Raw genomic sequence first — 19,164 nt, forward strand, 5'->3', positions numbered from 1 at the left:
TAGTGCAGAGTTCTATCAGACCTTCAAAGAAGATCTAATCCCAGTTCTTCACAAACTATTCCACAAAATAGACACAGAAGGTACTCTACCCAACTCATTCTATGAAGCCACAATTACTCTGATACCTAAACCAAAAAAGACCCAACAAAGATAGAAAACTTCAGACCAATATCCCTTATGAATATTGAATCAAAAATACTCAATAAAGTTCTTGCTAAGCGAATCCAAGAACACATTAAAACAATCATCCATCCTGACCAAGTAGGTTTCATCCCAGGGATGCAGGGATGGTTCAATATAAGGAAATCCATCAACGTAATCCAGTATATAAACAAACTCAAAGACAAAAACCACATGGTCATCTCGTTAGATGCAGAAAAAGCATTTGACATAATTCAACACCCACTCCTGATAAAAGTCTTGGAAAGATCAGGAATTCAAGGCCCATACCTAAACATGATAAAAGCAATATACAGCAAACCAGTAGCCAACATCAAAGTAAATGGTGAGAAGCTTGAAGCAATCCCTCTAAAATCAGGGACTAGACAAGGCTGTCCACTTTCTCCATACCTATTCAACATAGTACTTGAAGTCCTAGCCAGAGCAATTCGACAACAAAAGGAGATCAAAGGGATACAAATTGGAAAAGATGAAGTCAAAATATCACTTTTTGCAGATGATATGATAGTATATATAAGTGACCCTAAAAATTCTACCAGAGAACTCCTAAACCTGATAAACAGCTTTGGTGAAGTAGCTGGATATAAAATTAACTCAAACAAATCAATGGCCTTTCTCTACACAAAGAATAAACAGGCTGAGAAAGAAATTAGGGAAACAACACCCTTCTCAATAGTCACAAATAATATAAAATATCTTGGCGTGACTCTAACTAAGGAAGTGAAAGATCTCTATAATAAAAACTTCAAGTCTCTGAAGAAAGAAATTAAAGAAGATCTCAGAAGATGGAAATATCTTCCATGCTCATGGATTGGCAGGATCAACATTGTAAAAATGGCTATCTTGCCAAAAGCAATCTACAAATTCAATGCAATCCCCATCAAAATTCCAACTCAATTCTTCAACGAATTAGAAAGTGCAATCTGCAAATTCATCTAGAATAACAAAAAACCTAGGATAGCAAAAACTCTTCTCAAGGATAAAAGAACCTCTGGTGGAATCACCATGCCAGACCTAAAGCTTTACTACAGAGCAATTGTGATAAAAACTGCGTGGTACTGGTATAGTGAGAGACAAATAGACCAATGGAATAGAATTGAAGACCCAGAAATGAACCCACACACCTATGGTCACTTGATCTTCGACATGGGAGCTAAAACCATCCAGTGGAAGAAAGACAGCATTTTCAACAAATGGTGCTGGCACAACTGGTTGTTATCATGTAGAAGAATGCGAATCGATCCATTCCTATCTCTCTGTACTAAGGTCAAGTCTAAGTGGATCAAGGAACTTCACATAAAACCAGAGACACTGAAAATTATAGAGGAGAAAGTGGGGAAAAGCCTTGAAGATATGGGAACAGGGGAAAAATTCTTGAATAGAACAGCAATGGCTTGTGCTGTAAGATCGAGAATTGACAAGTGGGACCTCATGAAACTGCAAAGCTTCTGCAAGGCAAAAGACACCATCAATAAGACAAAAAAAACCACCAACAGATTGGGAAAGGATCTTTACCTATCCTAAATCAGATAAGGGTCTAATATCCAATATATATAAGGAACTCAAGAAGGTGGACTCCAGAAAGTCAAATAACCCCATTAAAAAAATGGGGCTCAGAATTGAACAAAGAATTCTCACCTGAAGAATACCAAATGGCAGAGAAGCACCTGAAAAAATGTTCAACATCCTTAATCATCAGGGAAATGCAAATCAAAACAACCCTGAGATTCCACCTCACACCAGTCAGAATGGCTAAGATCAATAATTCAGGTGACAGCAGATGCTGGCGGGGATGTGGAGAAAGAGGAACACTCCTCCATTGTTGGTGGGATTGCAAGCTTGTACAACCACTCTGGAAATCAGTCTGGTGGTTCCTCAGAAAATTGGACATAGTACTACCGGAGGATCCAGCAATACCTCTCCTGGGCATATATCCAGAAGATGTCCCAACCGGAAAGAAGGACACATGCTCCACTATGTTCATAGCAGCCCTATTTATAATAGCCAGAAGCTGGAAAGAACCCAGATGTCCCTCAACAGAGGAATGGATACAGAAATTATGGTACATTTACACAATGGAGTACTACTCAGCTATTAAAAAGAATGAATTTATGAAATTCCTAGCCAAATGGATGGACCTGGAGGGCATCATCTTGAGTGAGGTAACACAATCACAAAGGAACTCACACAATATGTATTCACTGATAAGTGGATATTAGCCCAAAACTTAGGATACCCAAGATATAAGATACAATTTGTTAAACGCATGAAACTCAAGAAGAATGAAGACCAAAATGTGGACACTGTGCCCCTTTTTAGAATTGGGAACAAAACACCCATGGAAGGAGTTACAGAGACAAAGTTTGGAGCTGTGATGAAAGGATGGACCATCTAGAGACTGCCGTATCCAGGGATCCATCCCATAATCAGCTTCTAAACGCTGACACCATTGCATACACTAGCAAGATTTTGCTGAAAGGACCCAAAGATAGCTGTCTCTTGTGAGACTATGCAGGGGCCTAGCAAACACAGGAGTGGATGCTCACAGTCAGCTACTGGATGTATCACAGGGCTCCCAATGGAGAAGCTAGAGAAAGTACCCAAGGAGCTAAAGGGATCTGCAACCCTATAGTTGGAACAACATGATGAACTAACCAGTACCCCGGAGCTCTTGTCTCTAGCTGCATATGTATCGAAAGATGGCCTAGTCGGCCATCACTGGAAAGAGAGGCCCATTGGACTTGCAAACTTTATATGCCCCAATATAGGGGAATGCCAGGGCCAAAAGAATGGGAATGGGAGGGTAGGGAAGTGGGGGGCGGTATGGGGGACTTTTGGGATAGCATTGGAAATGTAATTGAGGAAAATATGTAATTAAAAAAAAAGAAATCTAAAAAAAAAAAAGAAATTCCTCCCATCACATAATAATTAAAAGAACAAATGCAGTAAACAAAGATAGAATATTAAAAGCAGTAAGGGAAAAGGGTCAAGTAACATATAAAGACAGACTTATTAGAATTACACCAGACTTCTCACCAGAAAATATGAAAGCGACAAAATCCTGGAAAGATGTTATACAAGCCCTAAGAGAACACAAATGCCAGCCTAGGCTACTATGCCCAGAAAGACTCTCATTTACCATAGATGGAGAAACCAAAGTATTCCATGACAATACCAAATTCACACAATAACTTTCCCCAAATCCAGCACTTCAAAAAGATAATAAAGAGAAAACTCCAACACAAAAGAGAAAACTATCCCCTCGAAAGTGCAAGAAAGTAATCTTTCAACAAACCGAAAAGAATATAGCCACAAGAATAGAATCCCAACTCTAACAACAAAAATAATAGGAAGCAACAGTTACTTTTCCTTCATATCTCTTAATATCAATGAATTCAATTCTGCAATAAAAAGACATAGACTAACAGACTGGCTACATAAACAGGACCCAACATTTTGCTGCATACAGGAAACCTACCTCAGGGACAAAGACAGACACTACCTCAGAGTAAAGGACTGGAAAACTATTTTCCTTTTTTTTTTTTTCAAGATTATAATTACATTATTTCTTTGTTCCTTTTCCTTACTCCAAATCCTCCATCTTGTTCTTTTCAAATTCATGTTCTCTCTCTCTCTCTCTCTCTCTCTCTCTCTCTCTCTCTCTCTCTCTCTCTCTCTCTCTCTCTCTCTCTCTCTCCCTCCCTCCCTCCCTCCCTCCCTCCCTCCCTCTCTCCCTCCCCAACAGCCTTGCTCTTTCAAAACAGGGCTTCTCTGAGTAATCTTGCTGTGCTAGAAATCTCTTTGCAGATCATGGTGGCATTGAACTCACAGGGATCCTTTGCCTCCTGAGTATTGAGATTAAGGGCATGTGCTTTCACTACTGAGCTATGGGCTTCTTTTTCATTAGCTGTTGTTACATTTATATCTATTGGTTAACAAAGACCAAATGGTCAGTCCTGAAAACATATAAATATAAGTAACATGTAGCGGAAGTAGGTTGCATGTGTGTGTATGTGTGTGTGTGTGTGTGCACACACACATATAAAAGTAATTTTATACTGATTATTATAGCTATCAGGCAATACATTTTTTCTTTATGTGGTCATAAGGATTTGGGGGCTAAAGAAAGCTAAGGATATAGTGCTCATTTCTAAGCAATGCTAAATCCAAAGTGGACAGCAGCAGCCCCTGGTGGTTCAAGAAGTGAAAACTGTGTGTCCATAGTTATGAGGGTGGAAATTCAGTTTTTAAAATGAATATGTACATATTTAGCTATTTAACTCAGTTCTCAACCTAACACATTAAAAAACAGATGCTTTTAAAAAATGATCTGTTGGCAAGTTGCTTATTAAATTTTATCAGCTGAAATATTAAAATTCATAATGAATTAATTAACACATTATATAAAAATAAAATGTTTTTGTTTCATCATTTTACAAAGTATTATAACCAGTGGTGGTTAACACTGGGAGTTTTGTATGTCTTGATATGTGTTGCTCAAAGAGAAACTAAATTTATAGAATTACCACAGAACTGATGACATTTTCTGTCTTCACTCTTGAATTGAGTTGGCAGATGTTTTCAAGAACAAAAAAATTCCATCTTATTACAAAACATATTAAGCAGGTTTTCCTGCCAGGCATGTCTGACAACGTTTATTGCCTAGACCAAATCAATCCCCTTAATAGTCCATAATGTATTATAGCAAGTATATTATTTCATAGTTAAGGAAGTTGCTACATGAAAGAGTAAGTCCTTTGATCCCTTATGTTCTGCTCGTCATGCATCAGAAAGGTACCACAGAACCCACTCTTTAGTCACACCTACTCACAGGCATTCAGCAAATGCAATACACTTGACTAAGCTTATGGTTTTAGACATGTGTGCTAATTAAGCTATATTATATAATGTATATTAGATACTTATATAAACTTGAAAAGATATTGGCTATTTATTAGGAACCAGAGAAGAAAAAAATGCAAATTTTTGAGTATGTAAGATGGTCACTACTCAAAAGTATTTGAATTTTATGGTACTTAATATCATGAGTCTATACAAAAGTCCCAAAATCAGAAAAACTACAAAATCTGGAGTACTTATTTTTAAAGCGTTTTGCATAAGTAAGACATTGTTTATGAAAATAGGTGGTTCCAAGTATTAAATAATGCTTGTGCTGAACTTACACAAACCTCATTTTGTTAAATTCTACATCGAAATGGCTAGAGGGACAACAGTAAGCAAGACAGTGTGACATTTGTCAATCCTCACTAACACTGTCAACATGCTCAATTCAAAATATCAAAGTTACTCTAAAAAAAAAAAATCCTCAGTTTTCTCAGAGTTGGTGCATTCTTAATAACTGCAAAAATTCAAGTGAAAAAGAGTGAAAGAAGTTAAAATAAAGTCTTTAAAAATCAGTCAGAAAACTAGACTATAGCAAAGATCCTGCATGTCAAGAAATGGAGTTTCAGATGGATGCCAACAAGCAGTCAGTCGACACACATTCAAGTATCTTCAATATGCAATGGCAGCCTCTCCAAAGGTTCTACAATGTCTCCTTCACATTTGGACATTTTTGGAATGGTCATGTAGCTTTTGACCTTATCTCCAAATTTAGAACCACTTTTCTGTTTTTAAAAAATTCACAAAATGTGTACTTGTTGTAATCTTTACTTGCCATCAGAACACCCTAACACTTAGTCTCACCTTAGGAAAGAGACAGCCAAGTCATCCCAAACACATGTTAGATGACTGCATCAACTCTACCTTTGTCTGTATTCTACTCTTATTCAATAAGTACTACGAACAGATCATCATTATTAAAAGATCATTTGATATATAAATAATCTTCATGTCTATATTTAAGGCATGTTTATCTAGTTATCTCTACACCAGGTTCTAATTTTCTTGGTTTGCTCTCTTTTTGGGTTTCAACTTCTAGTAAGTTTTGAATTGTTTCTTGATTCTCTTAGTATGGAATTTTCACTACTGGGAAAAAAATGCTTCTATCTGCTTCTTGTTAAAGATTGAAACAGAATGGAAAAAGGTATAACGCATACTCAAAGATTTGGAGGATAATAGAAAGATCATATAGGAAAATAAAATGCACGCTAACAATAATCATAACAAAATTATGAGGCAAAAATTCAAGAGCTATCTCAAAGTAGCAAATGATGAAGTGTGAAAAAGCTAACTACTTGTGGTTATTTTCAGAAGTTTTGGTAAACACCAGTTATTAGCAATAGCAGTAGAGCAATAGTTCATCTGGGTAGAATCAAGATTAAGAGAAGAAAGAAAACAAAGTAACAGATTTGACAAAGTACCAAGAGTGTAAACACAATAGAATAAATGTGTAACGCAAACATCATTATGGTCAATGTGAGCACATTTGTGAAACAGAAATAACTTTAAGCTAAGGATAAAATATTTCCACTTCCACCCAAAATTTTAGCACAATTTTAGCAATTATGGCTAAAAAGTGAAAACAGGATACTATTTTATATATTCAATTATGTATAAATCCATCAATAATAAATCTTAAAATACTAATGATATTAATGAAATATTACTTAATTTTTAGAATCTTATCTTGGACACTGGACTGGATAGGAAGCTAATAATATAGTTTTTGTTTATTTGTTTTAGTTAAAATGCAACCATATAGAAAAAGCAAGCGTATACTTTAGCAGTGTACATTTTTTCATAAAGCAAATAAGTATACCTTGGGATTTTAATTAATGGCTGCATCATCGTATTCAAAAGCCATTCAGAAGACTCTATTATACACATATATCTTAGGATGGACCTCTTCCAGGCTCAGTAGTAGATAGTGAACTAAGTGAAACAGTCTAAGATTTTGGTCCCCATAGAGTTTATACTATCTTGATCACAGTCTACTTATCTATAAGTCTGAATCAATATTAATTATCCAATTAAGCAAAACCATATTGTCTTTATTCTTTTTTTTTTTTTAAGATTTATTTATTATATGTAAGTACACTGTAGCTTTCTTCAGACACTCCAGAAAAGGGAGTCAGATCTCATTGCGGATGGTTGTGAGCCACCATGTGGTTGCTGGGATTTGAACTCTGGACCTTCGGAAGAGCAGTCGGGTGCTCTTACCCACTGAGCCATCTCACCAGCCCGTCTTTATTCTTTATAACTGGTCGGAAGTCTTTGTTAAGACTGGTGTGATGGCTCAATGGACAAAGCAAATGGCTGGCAAGCCTGAAAACCTGAGTTTAATATCCAAGACCCATTTGGTTGAAGAGAACCTTCTTTCCACAGTTGTCCTCGGGCTTCTACATTCATGATGTGGCATGTGTGTACCCACAAGCATACACATACACAGGCATGTATGCAGATGCACACACACACATAGTGAAGAAATTGCCAAGGTAAGAGTATTTGTTGTTCAAGTAGAGGATCAGGGTCCAGTTTCCAGCACCCACATGGTGGCTAAGAACCATCTATGACTCCATTTCCAGAGGCCTTGATGCCCTCTTTTGGTCACCAGGGCACTGCACATACACAAGTACATATATAACACATACAGGCAAATCATCGACTCACATTAAAATATAAATAAATCCTAAAAAATAAATGTAATTTTTAAAAAGAATCAATCTTTATCACAACCAGATATGACCATACCAAGTCACAATTTTACCACATGCGATTCAATTTTCATGTTTCAGCTCTATAGTTTGCTTTCTCTGGGCAGAACAGTATGGTATAGATATATGGGAACAAAGAGTCCATCATAATTACTTCCATTTCCTAGCTATATGATCCTAAACAGTAGCCAGTGCATCAGTTCATGTAATGTAGCCAACCAATGTACATATGTGTATGATTTGACTTAAAACCTACTACATAGGATGAAACCCACGCCCTGCACAATTATAGGGCCAAGAACATAAGTTTGGACAGATACAAGGTCTTATACAAAACTCGAGCAAAACCAAGCCAGACCAAATCCCATTATATTAATGGAATTTGGGCATGAAATTCTACCCCTAGCAATGGAGCTACTGGTAAACATTAGCTGCTGGGAAAGGAGACAGTTTTATTTAAGAGTGTACATGCCAGTAAGTCAACCATACTTTACTGAAATATCACACATCCACCTATAGATGGGTAGCATTAATTGGTCCTTATGGGTTATTACAAACCAAGGACATGAGTTTGGGTAGGTAGATCTGAGAAGAGTTCAGGGTTGGAGAATATGATCAAAACTTATAGTATGAATCTTTCAAAGAACAGAGGAGAATTCCTAAACATAAATAAATGATTAAGAAAACTACAAATAATAGTTAATTTCTCCTCATATACAATGCTCTGATTCTAAAACTGCTAATAATGATAATATTCACAGACATGTAGAAGGACAAAATAATATTTAGAGTAGGTCAATTTTATCTATAAATGGATGCACTATACATCCAATGAGACATCTCTTTCCCATTATAAAATGAAGTGTGTTTGGGTCTTTCATTGTACAAATGCTATTATGCACAATCCTAGGTGATTTTAAGAGAAACAGTGTTAAGAAAATATGTTATTAACTTAAAGATTCACATACAAATCTGATAAGTGTTTGAACATGAGAACTTCATTTAGGACAAATGGAACAAAAAAGCCAATCGTCCACTCTTCCTCCACAAATAAATAAACAAGATTTTAAAAAGAAGTAGAAATAGCTAGTATATTAAAATTATAAAACAATTAAACCTAAAGTAAAAAGACAAACCAAAAGAGACCAAGTCTTAATAGAGTATTGAGAAGCAGAGATGAAGAAAATAAAGAAAACAATATGCATACAAAAATAGCGAGGAGGTGGGTGGGGCAGCACCCAAGCAATGTGGCAAGAGAAAATGCAAAGACAAAGGGAGAGGAACTCTTCAAGTAGGTGCATGAGACACTTCTTAATCTGTAGAAATTACAAGCCAATAAGGAAGAAATAAGCACACCACTGTGCTGCTCGTCTTTCACATACACACATGGAGACTCTATGGCTGGAGTAGTAAAAGGCCTCATAAAATTAAATTTTAGAATCTGCATAAGAGACAAACTTTGCCATAAATGGTGCTTTACTGATTGGATGATATGGCAAGAATCTAAGGACAACTGATTGACCTACAGGCTAGTATCACAACTTTGATGTAGGTGTACAAAGACATTATATATCTACAGTAGGAAAAGCAGAATACTTAGAAACTCTAAATTGAGTAATTATTTCCAATAAGTATTAAACAGTAGAAGGATTTACAAAATTTGAAATATTACACTGTACATAAATATTCTGACTCATACAGTCTGTGTATTCTGGTCAGGGCACTGTTTTCAGTGTCTTGAGAATTTATGCATGACTGGTCATTAGTATTAAATCTCAACTTCTACAACAAGAAAGACCATCATGACCTAAAAGAAAATAAATAACTAAAACCAATAATCAATGCATTTCCTTCAAATATATATAGCATAAGTATTTAATTAATAATCTTTAATATAGGATAAATATAAACATGAATGTTGCTAATACTCTACAGGGTAGAGCCAGGCCTGGTGAGTCCCACTGTAATGTCAGCGGAGAAAGAGAAGAACTATATTCCAGTTTAAGTGAAGCCTGGGATACATGGCAAGTTCCAGGCAAATGTGGGGCACCTGTGACCCTTGTCTCGTCCCCAACCCTCTCCATAAACACAAAATATTGATTTTAAAGTTTAAATGTACTGAGCCATTGAACTTTATAGAACATACGAATTTACTATCTTCCCTCTCTAGGAGCATTTTTTCATACTTAACTGTTAAATTCTAGCAAACAAAAACACTTAAAAAATGTATCATAAAAGAAGACACCAATGTGCATAAATACGTTCATGTGTATCAGTACAAAATTCAATGTGCGTGGGTGGCACCACTGAAAGGGCTGATTCCATGATGCTGTGCTACAGAGTCGACTGCTCACTCTGAGTGACGGGTCAGACATCACCAATGCTGTCCTCAGGATGCTCCGAGCTTAGATACGGATTGAAGTATTAGTCGCTTTCCTCTGGATGTGCTTTAGACACTGTGGGTGGATAGGTGGCCACAAACATCATCTGCTGGAAACTGTCCCTGAGATGGTAACAGCCTTATATCTTGCTTTAAACTCATTCTGCTATATTTATTCTCATAACACATTAATATGTGCTGGGGGAGTGAATTAAAAAGGCTTCTGCCTTTTGCAAACATCATATTAAGACCTTAGAAACTGTTCCTTGAAACAGCAAATGACACACACAAAAGACAAAAGTATTTGCATTGGAGATTCTATAAAGTGTTTTGTAACTTAAATTTAAAAAATCCCATGCAGGCAGACAGGTAACTATGAAAAATGAACGTTTGCTTAAAACTAAAAGAGTCAACAGCTTCCAAAAACCATTAAGTAATTGAAATGAAATGAAATCCTAAGAAAACCAAAGAACAAAAAAGAGACTTTTTCTCTTTCTTACCCTGATAAACAGCTGCATCATTTCTTTCTCCTTTTGAGGGTTGCGGTACTTCTCATAGAAATCACGACGCTTCCTTGTTTCCTTGGAGATCTTATCTCTCCTTTCCCGCTTCCCTGCTGGCTCATCTGTACCATCAGAAGATGACTGTTTATGCATTTTCTGCTTTTCCACTTCTATATAGTTTTCATTTGGGTTCAGGACTATGACTCCATACCCTTCCTGTTTTGAAATTAAAAAAAAGTGTTACAATTAAATATCAGAATTTATTTCAATTCATGAAGATGTTCCTAAAACATTAGGAAAGGTGGTTCAATATAGTTTCAAGTAACTAAAATATTCTTTTAGGAAAGAATATGGAAGCCGGGCGTGGTGGCGCACGCCTTTAATCCCAGCACTCGGGAGGCAGAGGCAGGCGGATTTCTGAGTTCGAGGCCAGCCTGGTCTACAAAGTGAGCTCCATCCAGGACAGCCAGAGCTATAAAGAGAAACCCTGTCTCGAAAAACCAAAAAAAAAAAAAAAAAAAAAAAAAAGGAAAGAATATGGACTAAATATTTTAAAGATTAAAGCTGTTTGCACAAATAAACATATATTATCTATTAGAATAAAGTACAAGGACAAAATTGCTACAGAGAAAAATAATGAATTTTAAATAAAACATAATCTACTTGAAGTGTAGTTAAAAGAATTTATCACACAAGAACGCATTGCAATCACATTCTGTATAATGTTGAGAAAACTATATCACCTATGTACCTTGGATCTTATTTTCTTTCCCATCCAGAAAGACTAAAAAAAAAAAAGAAAACTCAGAGAGCAATATAAACCAACAAAACAATGAGTAGAAACTGTTTAATCTTAAAATTTGCTTCATATCTCAGGCCACAGTAACATGCTACCTTGTTTAAGAACTAGTGTCCTTGTCCTGAAAATCTAAGTTCTACAGTTTAAAAACACAATGTTTTGAGCTATTAGGGCTTTAGATTTTAAACATACATTTTCCTTCCTTATTCACTCCTCATTGGCAAACATTTCTGCAATTATGATTTTTTCTTTTTAAAAAAAAGGACATTAAGGCTCAATTGATGAACTAATCTAAACCTTAGAAACACAGCAAGCACTATGAAGTTTAAGGAGTAAAATTGTTTGCTCCCAATTCTATGTCTTTTCTATTCAGTTTTGTAAATGTCCTAATTCTGCCCTTATCTTTAAGGTCGTATCTAGAAATATAATACATTATAGCAAAACCACAAGAACAACAGGAAAAAAAGTTTGTAAAAATCCCTAAAACTACTAAAAACAAATGTAGTTTTTAAAACTATAGTCATAAAATTTTCTACATGAAGATCATCAACTCAAATTTTTAACAACAAAACCAAACATAAGATCAATATTGACATAGACCCAAGTTCTTATTTTTAAGAATGCTATGCGGCGGTGTTGGCCTTTTACTTCTGAACTAGCTGTAGACTTCACTGGAATAACTCTTTCCATTTTTAATGCCTACCTAGTAAATAGTACTATTAATTAAGATATAATCCTTTTACACATCGAAAACTAATACTATATTCCTATGTGATGAAAAAATTCCACACACCCTTCAACAGATCCTTTAATAAACTTTTTGCCTCTTTTATTAATCACCAGTAAAGTTTTAAAAATTAAAACATTTTACTTCAAAGAAAGAGAGATGTTGCATGCTTTCTTTTTTAAGTCTGTTAGCTGTTGAGTCAAAAGTTTTACCAACAAAAGACACTTTATTTGGGTCTGCTTTATTCTAATCTGTAGAGCTATTCAAAAGTCTTGTAATTCATTGTGCTCACTGTCAGGTAGACAGATTGTCACTTGGTGATTTTCTACAGTTGGACACACTTGACTAATTATTAAAATCACATTTGAAGGAAGTCCCTAGCTCTCTTCCTTGTGGCTCTTACAACTTTTCACACCCTTCTCAAATTTCACCTGGAACTTCTCCTCCCACCACAGTAAGTTAAAGAGCCCTGTTACACTCTGCTAACCATGGTGAAATGTGGACATGCAGTATACTGCTGCTGGTGTGAGGAACAGTCACAAAAGGTCACCACAGGCCAAAAATAAAACTGCCTCCTTAGTAGATTTTGTACTGTGAGTAAGTGGTCTCCTGTCATGCTTCTCTGCTGTCTTCTCTGACAGACAGACAGACAGACAGACAGACAGACACACAAACACACACACAAAGAGAGCTTTTTTATACTTATACACAAGCTAAAAATTCCATATGGAATTTTAAATTTCAAAGGAGGTGCAAGCATTGTGTACTCCAGTGTAATGATGATAGGAATAGTTAAACTCGGGGCAACAGAGTGATACTTATATTATTGATTATATAAGATGATATTTGTGTTACATAATCAATATCCTAATATAAGAACCTCAGTGAGAACAATTGTGAGCAAAGCTGATAGTCACCAGAATTACCAAACCAATATATAACTTAATCACCAAACTCCTATCTCCATACCATCAGACCCTCTGAGCAACAGACCCTCTGAGCATCAAACCCTCTGAGCATCAGACCCTCTGAGCACCAGACCCTCTGAGCATCAGACCCTCTGAGCATCAGACCCTCTGAGGATCAGACCCTCTGAGCATCAGACCCTCTGAGCATCAGACCCTCTGAGGATCAGACCCTCTGAGCATCAGACCCTCTGAGCATCAGACCCTCTGAGCATCAGACCCTCTGAGCACCAGACCCTCTGAGCATCAGACCCTCTGAGCACCAGACCCTCTGAGCACCAGACCCTCTGAGCACCAGACCCTCTGAGCACCAGACCCTCTGAGCACCAGACCCTCTGAGCATCAGACCCTCTGAGGATCAGACCCTCTGAGCATCAGACCCTCTGAGCAACAGACCCTCTGAGCATCAGACCCTCTGAGCATCAGACCCTCTGAGCAACAGACCCTCTGAGCATCAGACCCTCTGAGCATCAGACCCTCTGAGGATCAGACCCTCTGAGCATCAGACCCTCTGAGCAACAGACCCTCTGAGCATCAGACCCTCTGAGCATCAGACCCTCTGAGCATCAGACCCTCTGAGCATCAGACCCTCTGAGGATCAGACCCTCTGAGCATCAGACCCTCTGAGCATCAGACCCTCTGAGGATCAGACCCTCTGAGCACCAGACCCTCTGAGCATCAGACCCTCGGAGCATCAGACCCTTTGAGCACCAGACCCTCTGAGCACCAGACCCTCTTGAGCATCAGACTCTCTGAGCAGCTTCATCTCATTGTAGGAAGTTAGATTTAAAGAAAGAAAACCTTGGGCCTAGTTCATTTTAAATAATTTCTGAAATTTGAGATGTCCTACCTAAATAAGAAAAGAAACATATACTAATCATTGAAGAAGTAGTATTTGTCTAATTTATTGATTATGTAACTGAGAATTATATGTTTAATTTATTCAATTTTCTAAAGGCACAATGTCAATTTTTCACTGAAGCATCCGCACAAAAAATTTATACTATTTTTAAATCACCACAATTATAAATAAAGAATTTAACAATTTAGATGTTAACAATAAATGCTGAAATAACTAAATTTTTTATCTTAAATCATTATAATTATTTAGAATATATTTTATCCTTTAGATATTTCAAACTGTCAAATTAATTAAAATGATAGTGATCACAAAATAATAAAAAGTATTTCTGGAAAAAAATCAGTTACAAATTTAATTACATTTCTGGATATTCAAAACGCCCAGCATTTTGAATTAAGGTTTTCATAATAAGCTTATACAATGTTCACATAGATAATTTATAACAAGTTTATAAACAGTACAATAAAGCCAGTACAGACAGTAGCACTATCTTATCTCAATCCTAACCACAGTCATGTATAGCCAAACTTGGCCTGTTTCTTCTGCTCTCTTTTACATACAACGTTAAACCTAAAAAAACTTTCATGTAAGATTCAAAGACGTCGGTAATGTCAACACTAATATATGGCAGCCAAGGTGTCAAAGAAAATAAAGTGACACAAAGCAGAGACAATATATCAACCATTAATTTTTTGAAACAGAGCTTACAAGTTTAACAATAAAAATATACACCAAATTAAAATATAAGTGTTTCTGAATAATTAAACAACACAACTAAGTAGAAAGACTGCCACAATCATCTTTATAAAGTTTACAAAACTACAAGATAAAATCAGACATTGAGTACACTAAAGAACTACGTAGTGCTGCTCTTCTTGCCAAGGGAACCTCTTTAACCTGGGCTTAGAGTCCAGACTGCAACAGTGAAGCTGATTTTTTTAATATTAAATAGTTCTTTAAGTGCATGTAAGTCCCATAGGAGGAGAAAACTTCAGCATTCCAAATCCACATGGAGAGCTCTTCTGTTTCTTTTAACAAGAGTAAGTGATCAAAGTGGTTATCTAACAGTGCCATTACATAGGCTACAAACATCTTTTACAATGATTTACACAAATTGTTTATAATACATAACATTTCAGGAAACACAGCACACTCAAAGCTGTTAACTCACTCTTAGGTTTGACTTGATGTCTAGATCAAGAAAGTATTCAATAAGACAAGTACTGGACTAAAGGGAAGGGTTAATTCCTCAGGCTCCATTTCTATGTATGTGCAGCTATAACTTTGGTTTCAGATCTGTATTTATAAATTCTAAATTATAGGATCTTAATCTGATACTCTCAAAAGTTTAGTGCTAAAATGTGACACATTTTTGTAGCTTAATTATTTGCTGCGATTAACATAAAACACACAGAATCCCAGGACCTCTTACTGTGAAGACTAAAAATTAATTTACTTATAAATGATAGTTTATCATTAAATCAGCAAACAATGGTGCAGGCTGAAACAGACAGGTGATGCCCAACACAAAGAACACATAGGAACCTTTGCTAGAGAAATTAAATAATCACAGAAAATTACTTATCATGAATGTGTAGAGAGAAGTATGAAAACAACTGACAAAGAGCCTACTTTTCACACCACATGAAACTATAAAAACTAAAGATATATCAACGTTTGTATACTAACTACCAATTACAAAGAGAAGGGAAAATAGGAACAAATTCTAAAGCTTTTAAAATCTCTTTTGAGTAGCTCTAAAAAAAGCAGCTGAAAGTACTCAGCTCTGCATATTAACTCGCCAATACTGAAAGCCACATGTGACCAGAGAGGTCAAGGGCCACACTAGAATCTTTTGACCCATGGAACTATCCATTTCGGTCTCTAGGCAAAGCTGTGTAGGAGATCATTTTACATAGATATATCAATCATATTCTTCAAGTTCAGTATTCTACCTGCTTCACTTGAGAGAAGACAGGTGTTCATCCTCAAGGCAAATGAAACTCCAAGTTTGTTATCTCTACCCACAGTTAAACGGGACAAACATCTGTCCAAGCATCTCTTCTGAAAGAGCTATGTTATGTTTATTCTTGTCTTCACAAGAAGGGTATGCATATGTCACTGTTGCAACATCCTAGGTGCAACAGTGAGATGAGGTCATGACAACCAATCAGAAGTCACTAGTGAAGCGTTAAAGTAAACATAGCTGTTGGATCTGCAGGTCTGCTTGGAAAATGCCCCTTCATTACTTCAGCAATTTTCTCAAGACGTGACCTGGCACTGAAATGCCTGAAATGGCACTTGACTCCTGTTTGTGCTTCTTCTCAAGATGTATTAAAGTAACTGCACCCTACAAATATTTTATAAAGTATTCATCAGGATTATCCCTCAATTGGCAGTTTCCTGATTTTTCATGCCCTATACGGGATATAAAATAACTGTAATATGGACCAACAGATTATCCCAGATAAGCCTTATACTTCAAATAGATCATCAAGTTAGTCAGTAAAAGAAAACATGCCACAAAAAGTTTTCAGAGGACCACCTGTTGTCTATTATTTTTACATAGCACTTACTCATAAATCATAACACAGGGTAATTAATCAAGCTGTCAGAGCGAAGGTCAAAGGTTATATGGCAGAGTCAGAAGGTCATGCATGGGCTGATAGAGGTCAGGGTCACACTGCATTCCTCATTATCAAGTTGGGATGAGAGACGGCCCAAGCAAACAAAAGTGAAAGCAGATGGAGAAGTGAGTGAATAAGAAAAGAAAGAAAATTTCAGAAATAAAAAGAAAAATGAAAGACTGTCAACTGCCTTCAAATGGAGAATAAATACGCTTAAAAGAGGCCAAGAGCATAAATCAACTATAGTTTTATCAATTTATTAATTGAATATTACTTTTCATGTCCATTTTATTAATGCATACTAAGCATTATCACAAACATATATTCTTCATCACTACCTCTCTTATAACTTGTATGTTCAAAATTAATTATGGTAAACCAGAGTTCCAAAGATAAGATGAGATTTTAAAACCTAAAAAATTTTAAAAGAGAAATAAAGAAAAAAAAAGCAACTCACAATGAGTTTTTCTTCTCCCTGTTCATACGGTTTCAAGGCAAGAACAGTAAGTAGTTTTAAAACATAGGATAGAGAATTTCTTGAGCATGATACAAAGATATCCACAAATAAATGTATCATAAAAGTCATTTTGAATAACAAAACAGTTATAAAATATTCTATTATTACAGTGGCCTGAATTAGATGCAGAATACTGTGCAAAATTAGCTGTCACCCTTTGCTCAAAATCTTTGTTAATCTCATTTTGAATGTTTGCAGCTTTATCAACACATGCATCAATGTCAGCTCCTTGGTTACTGAACCGCTGTACTTGGAAGGAGATATAATTAAAATGTTTTGGCACAGAAAAGGTGAAATTGTATCTTCCCTTGTTCCCTTAGGAGTCTGTAAAACATGAAAGATATATTGACAAACATACACACTTGTCTCCAGTTCTGACAACCCAGGGCACCAAAGTGCTATTTTAAAAACTCACTTTGCTCTTACCTGTAATATCACCTGATCTGTTTCTAACTTTACTCCTAGGTTTTAGAATGCTACAATGCTTAAACTTCATAGATATTTCGAGTATTTGTCAATAATTTATCTATGGAAGCATTCCAGGAATTCACTACCACCACAAAGTAAATAGAATTACCATTTACTATCAAGGATAGTAATAAGATTTACTGCTACAGCTTTATGGAAATTTTATGATGCCTTGCTGCTTATAAAAAACACAAATAGACACTGACCCTCTAACACACTGAAGTGAAAGGAAGTAAGAATTCTAACTGGTGACCAGTTAATGTCAGATTCAAGTCCCTAAAGGTATCTGAAGAACCTTACAGACACACCTTTATTAAATGATCCAAAGTAGAGTTTGATCTTCAGATTTACAAGATTTACTCTTCTGCATATTAGGCAAGCCATTATATTTTAGAACAATATTCCCATGGCTTCCTATTAAAATATATTATAACACAGGTATATAAATATCAATTATCATGCGGTCCTGGTGGCTCACAGTCTTTCAAATATTCTTTGACCCTGCTACACTGCATAAACATATGCTTGAGTTGATGATAAAACCTGCGTAAGAACTAGTGTATACCATAGACAAATTATATACCACAGTATACACAGGGTAAATGATTTGAACAATAACCTTTGGAGTAATCATCTATAAAGCGTTACATTTCATAAAGAGATTGCCTAGCACACAGGTCCTGACTTGATCTAATGTCCCTTACAGACTTCTAGTTACACCAATCCACAAAGTTTTTACTTTTTATACGTATATTATTTAAACATGATTAAAATTCTGTGCTCAAAACAAAAGAACTAGTGTATACTAATCGTATTTTAAAATATGCCATCTTCTCTTGTCCCTTCCAACTAAAGTTATCATATCTGAGATAATTTTATTGCTCACAGATATAGTGTGCTTTCCTTGCCTATATTCCACTCGCAAAGGGATGAGGACTTCATAAAAAATTTGATATACTCACTGAGTTAATAATGTATTAAATACTGAAGTTATACAACAGATATTTAATAAGCAGTTACTATCTATGATGCATTATCTTTGGTACAGGTAAGAGTATACCTATATTCTATACATCAGGCACCTTCCCTTTTCATTTTAAGATATTTCTATTCAGAAGTAAATATCAAATAAGATTCGAGTAAAAATCTATGGAAAGTCTATAAGAAACATCTAATTTTTCAAGAAATAGAAGGGGGTTAGGAGGAGAAAGCATAATATTAAAATGTTCCTACCTAAATACACATTAGGGAATGGTTAACCTTAAATGATAAGCTAAGTTTGTGATTGTTGTAATAGTATGTAGTTATTCTTCTTAACAAAGAAAATGTACTGTTTGCGATATCTATTTGCATATTACACAAGTAGCATCATTTCATAATGTAAGAGAGATGCTTCTACACATTTATTTCCTAACAAACAGGTGCAACTGAGTACAGCTATGAATTTTCCTTCCCACAGTAACCTATGTCAGAAGATCTTCTCATACTTCTTCTGCTAAATAATTTAATTACTTATGAGT

General features: G+C 35.7%; 1 protein-coding gene across 7 annotated transcripts in view; it reads right to left on the bottom strand.

Moving 5' to 3' along the window:
* Positions 1–19,164, bottom strand: part of Arb2a (ARB2 cotranscriptional regulator A) — a 475,504-nt gene that overhangs the window by 268,729 nt on the left and 187,611 nt on the right. For 5 of the 7 annotated variants that reach the window (XM_085830928.1, XM_085830930.1, XM_085830931.1 and 2 more), the window contains 2 exons: positions 11,431–11,463; positions 10,677–10,895 (listed from right to left, as the gene is read on the bottom strand). In XM_085830928.1, the coding sequence (XP_085687054.1) occupies positions 10,677–10,895; positions 11,431–11,463 (252 nt within the window). The remainder of the gene's footprint in view (positions 1–10,676; positions 10,896–11,430; positions 11,464–19,164) is intronic. The other 2 variants (XM_029468401.2, XM_029468399.2) reach the window with 1 other exon arrangement.

The sequence above is a fragment of the Mus caroli genome, unplaced genomic scaffold (assembly GCF_978045245.1).
Source record: "Mus caroli unplaced genomic scaffold, Mus_caroli_1 scaffold_15, whole genome shotgun sequence".
NCBI classification, from domain to species: domain Eukaryota; kingdom Metazoa; phylum Chordata; class Mammalia; order Rodentia; family Muridae; genus Mus; species Mus caroli.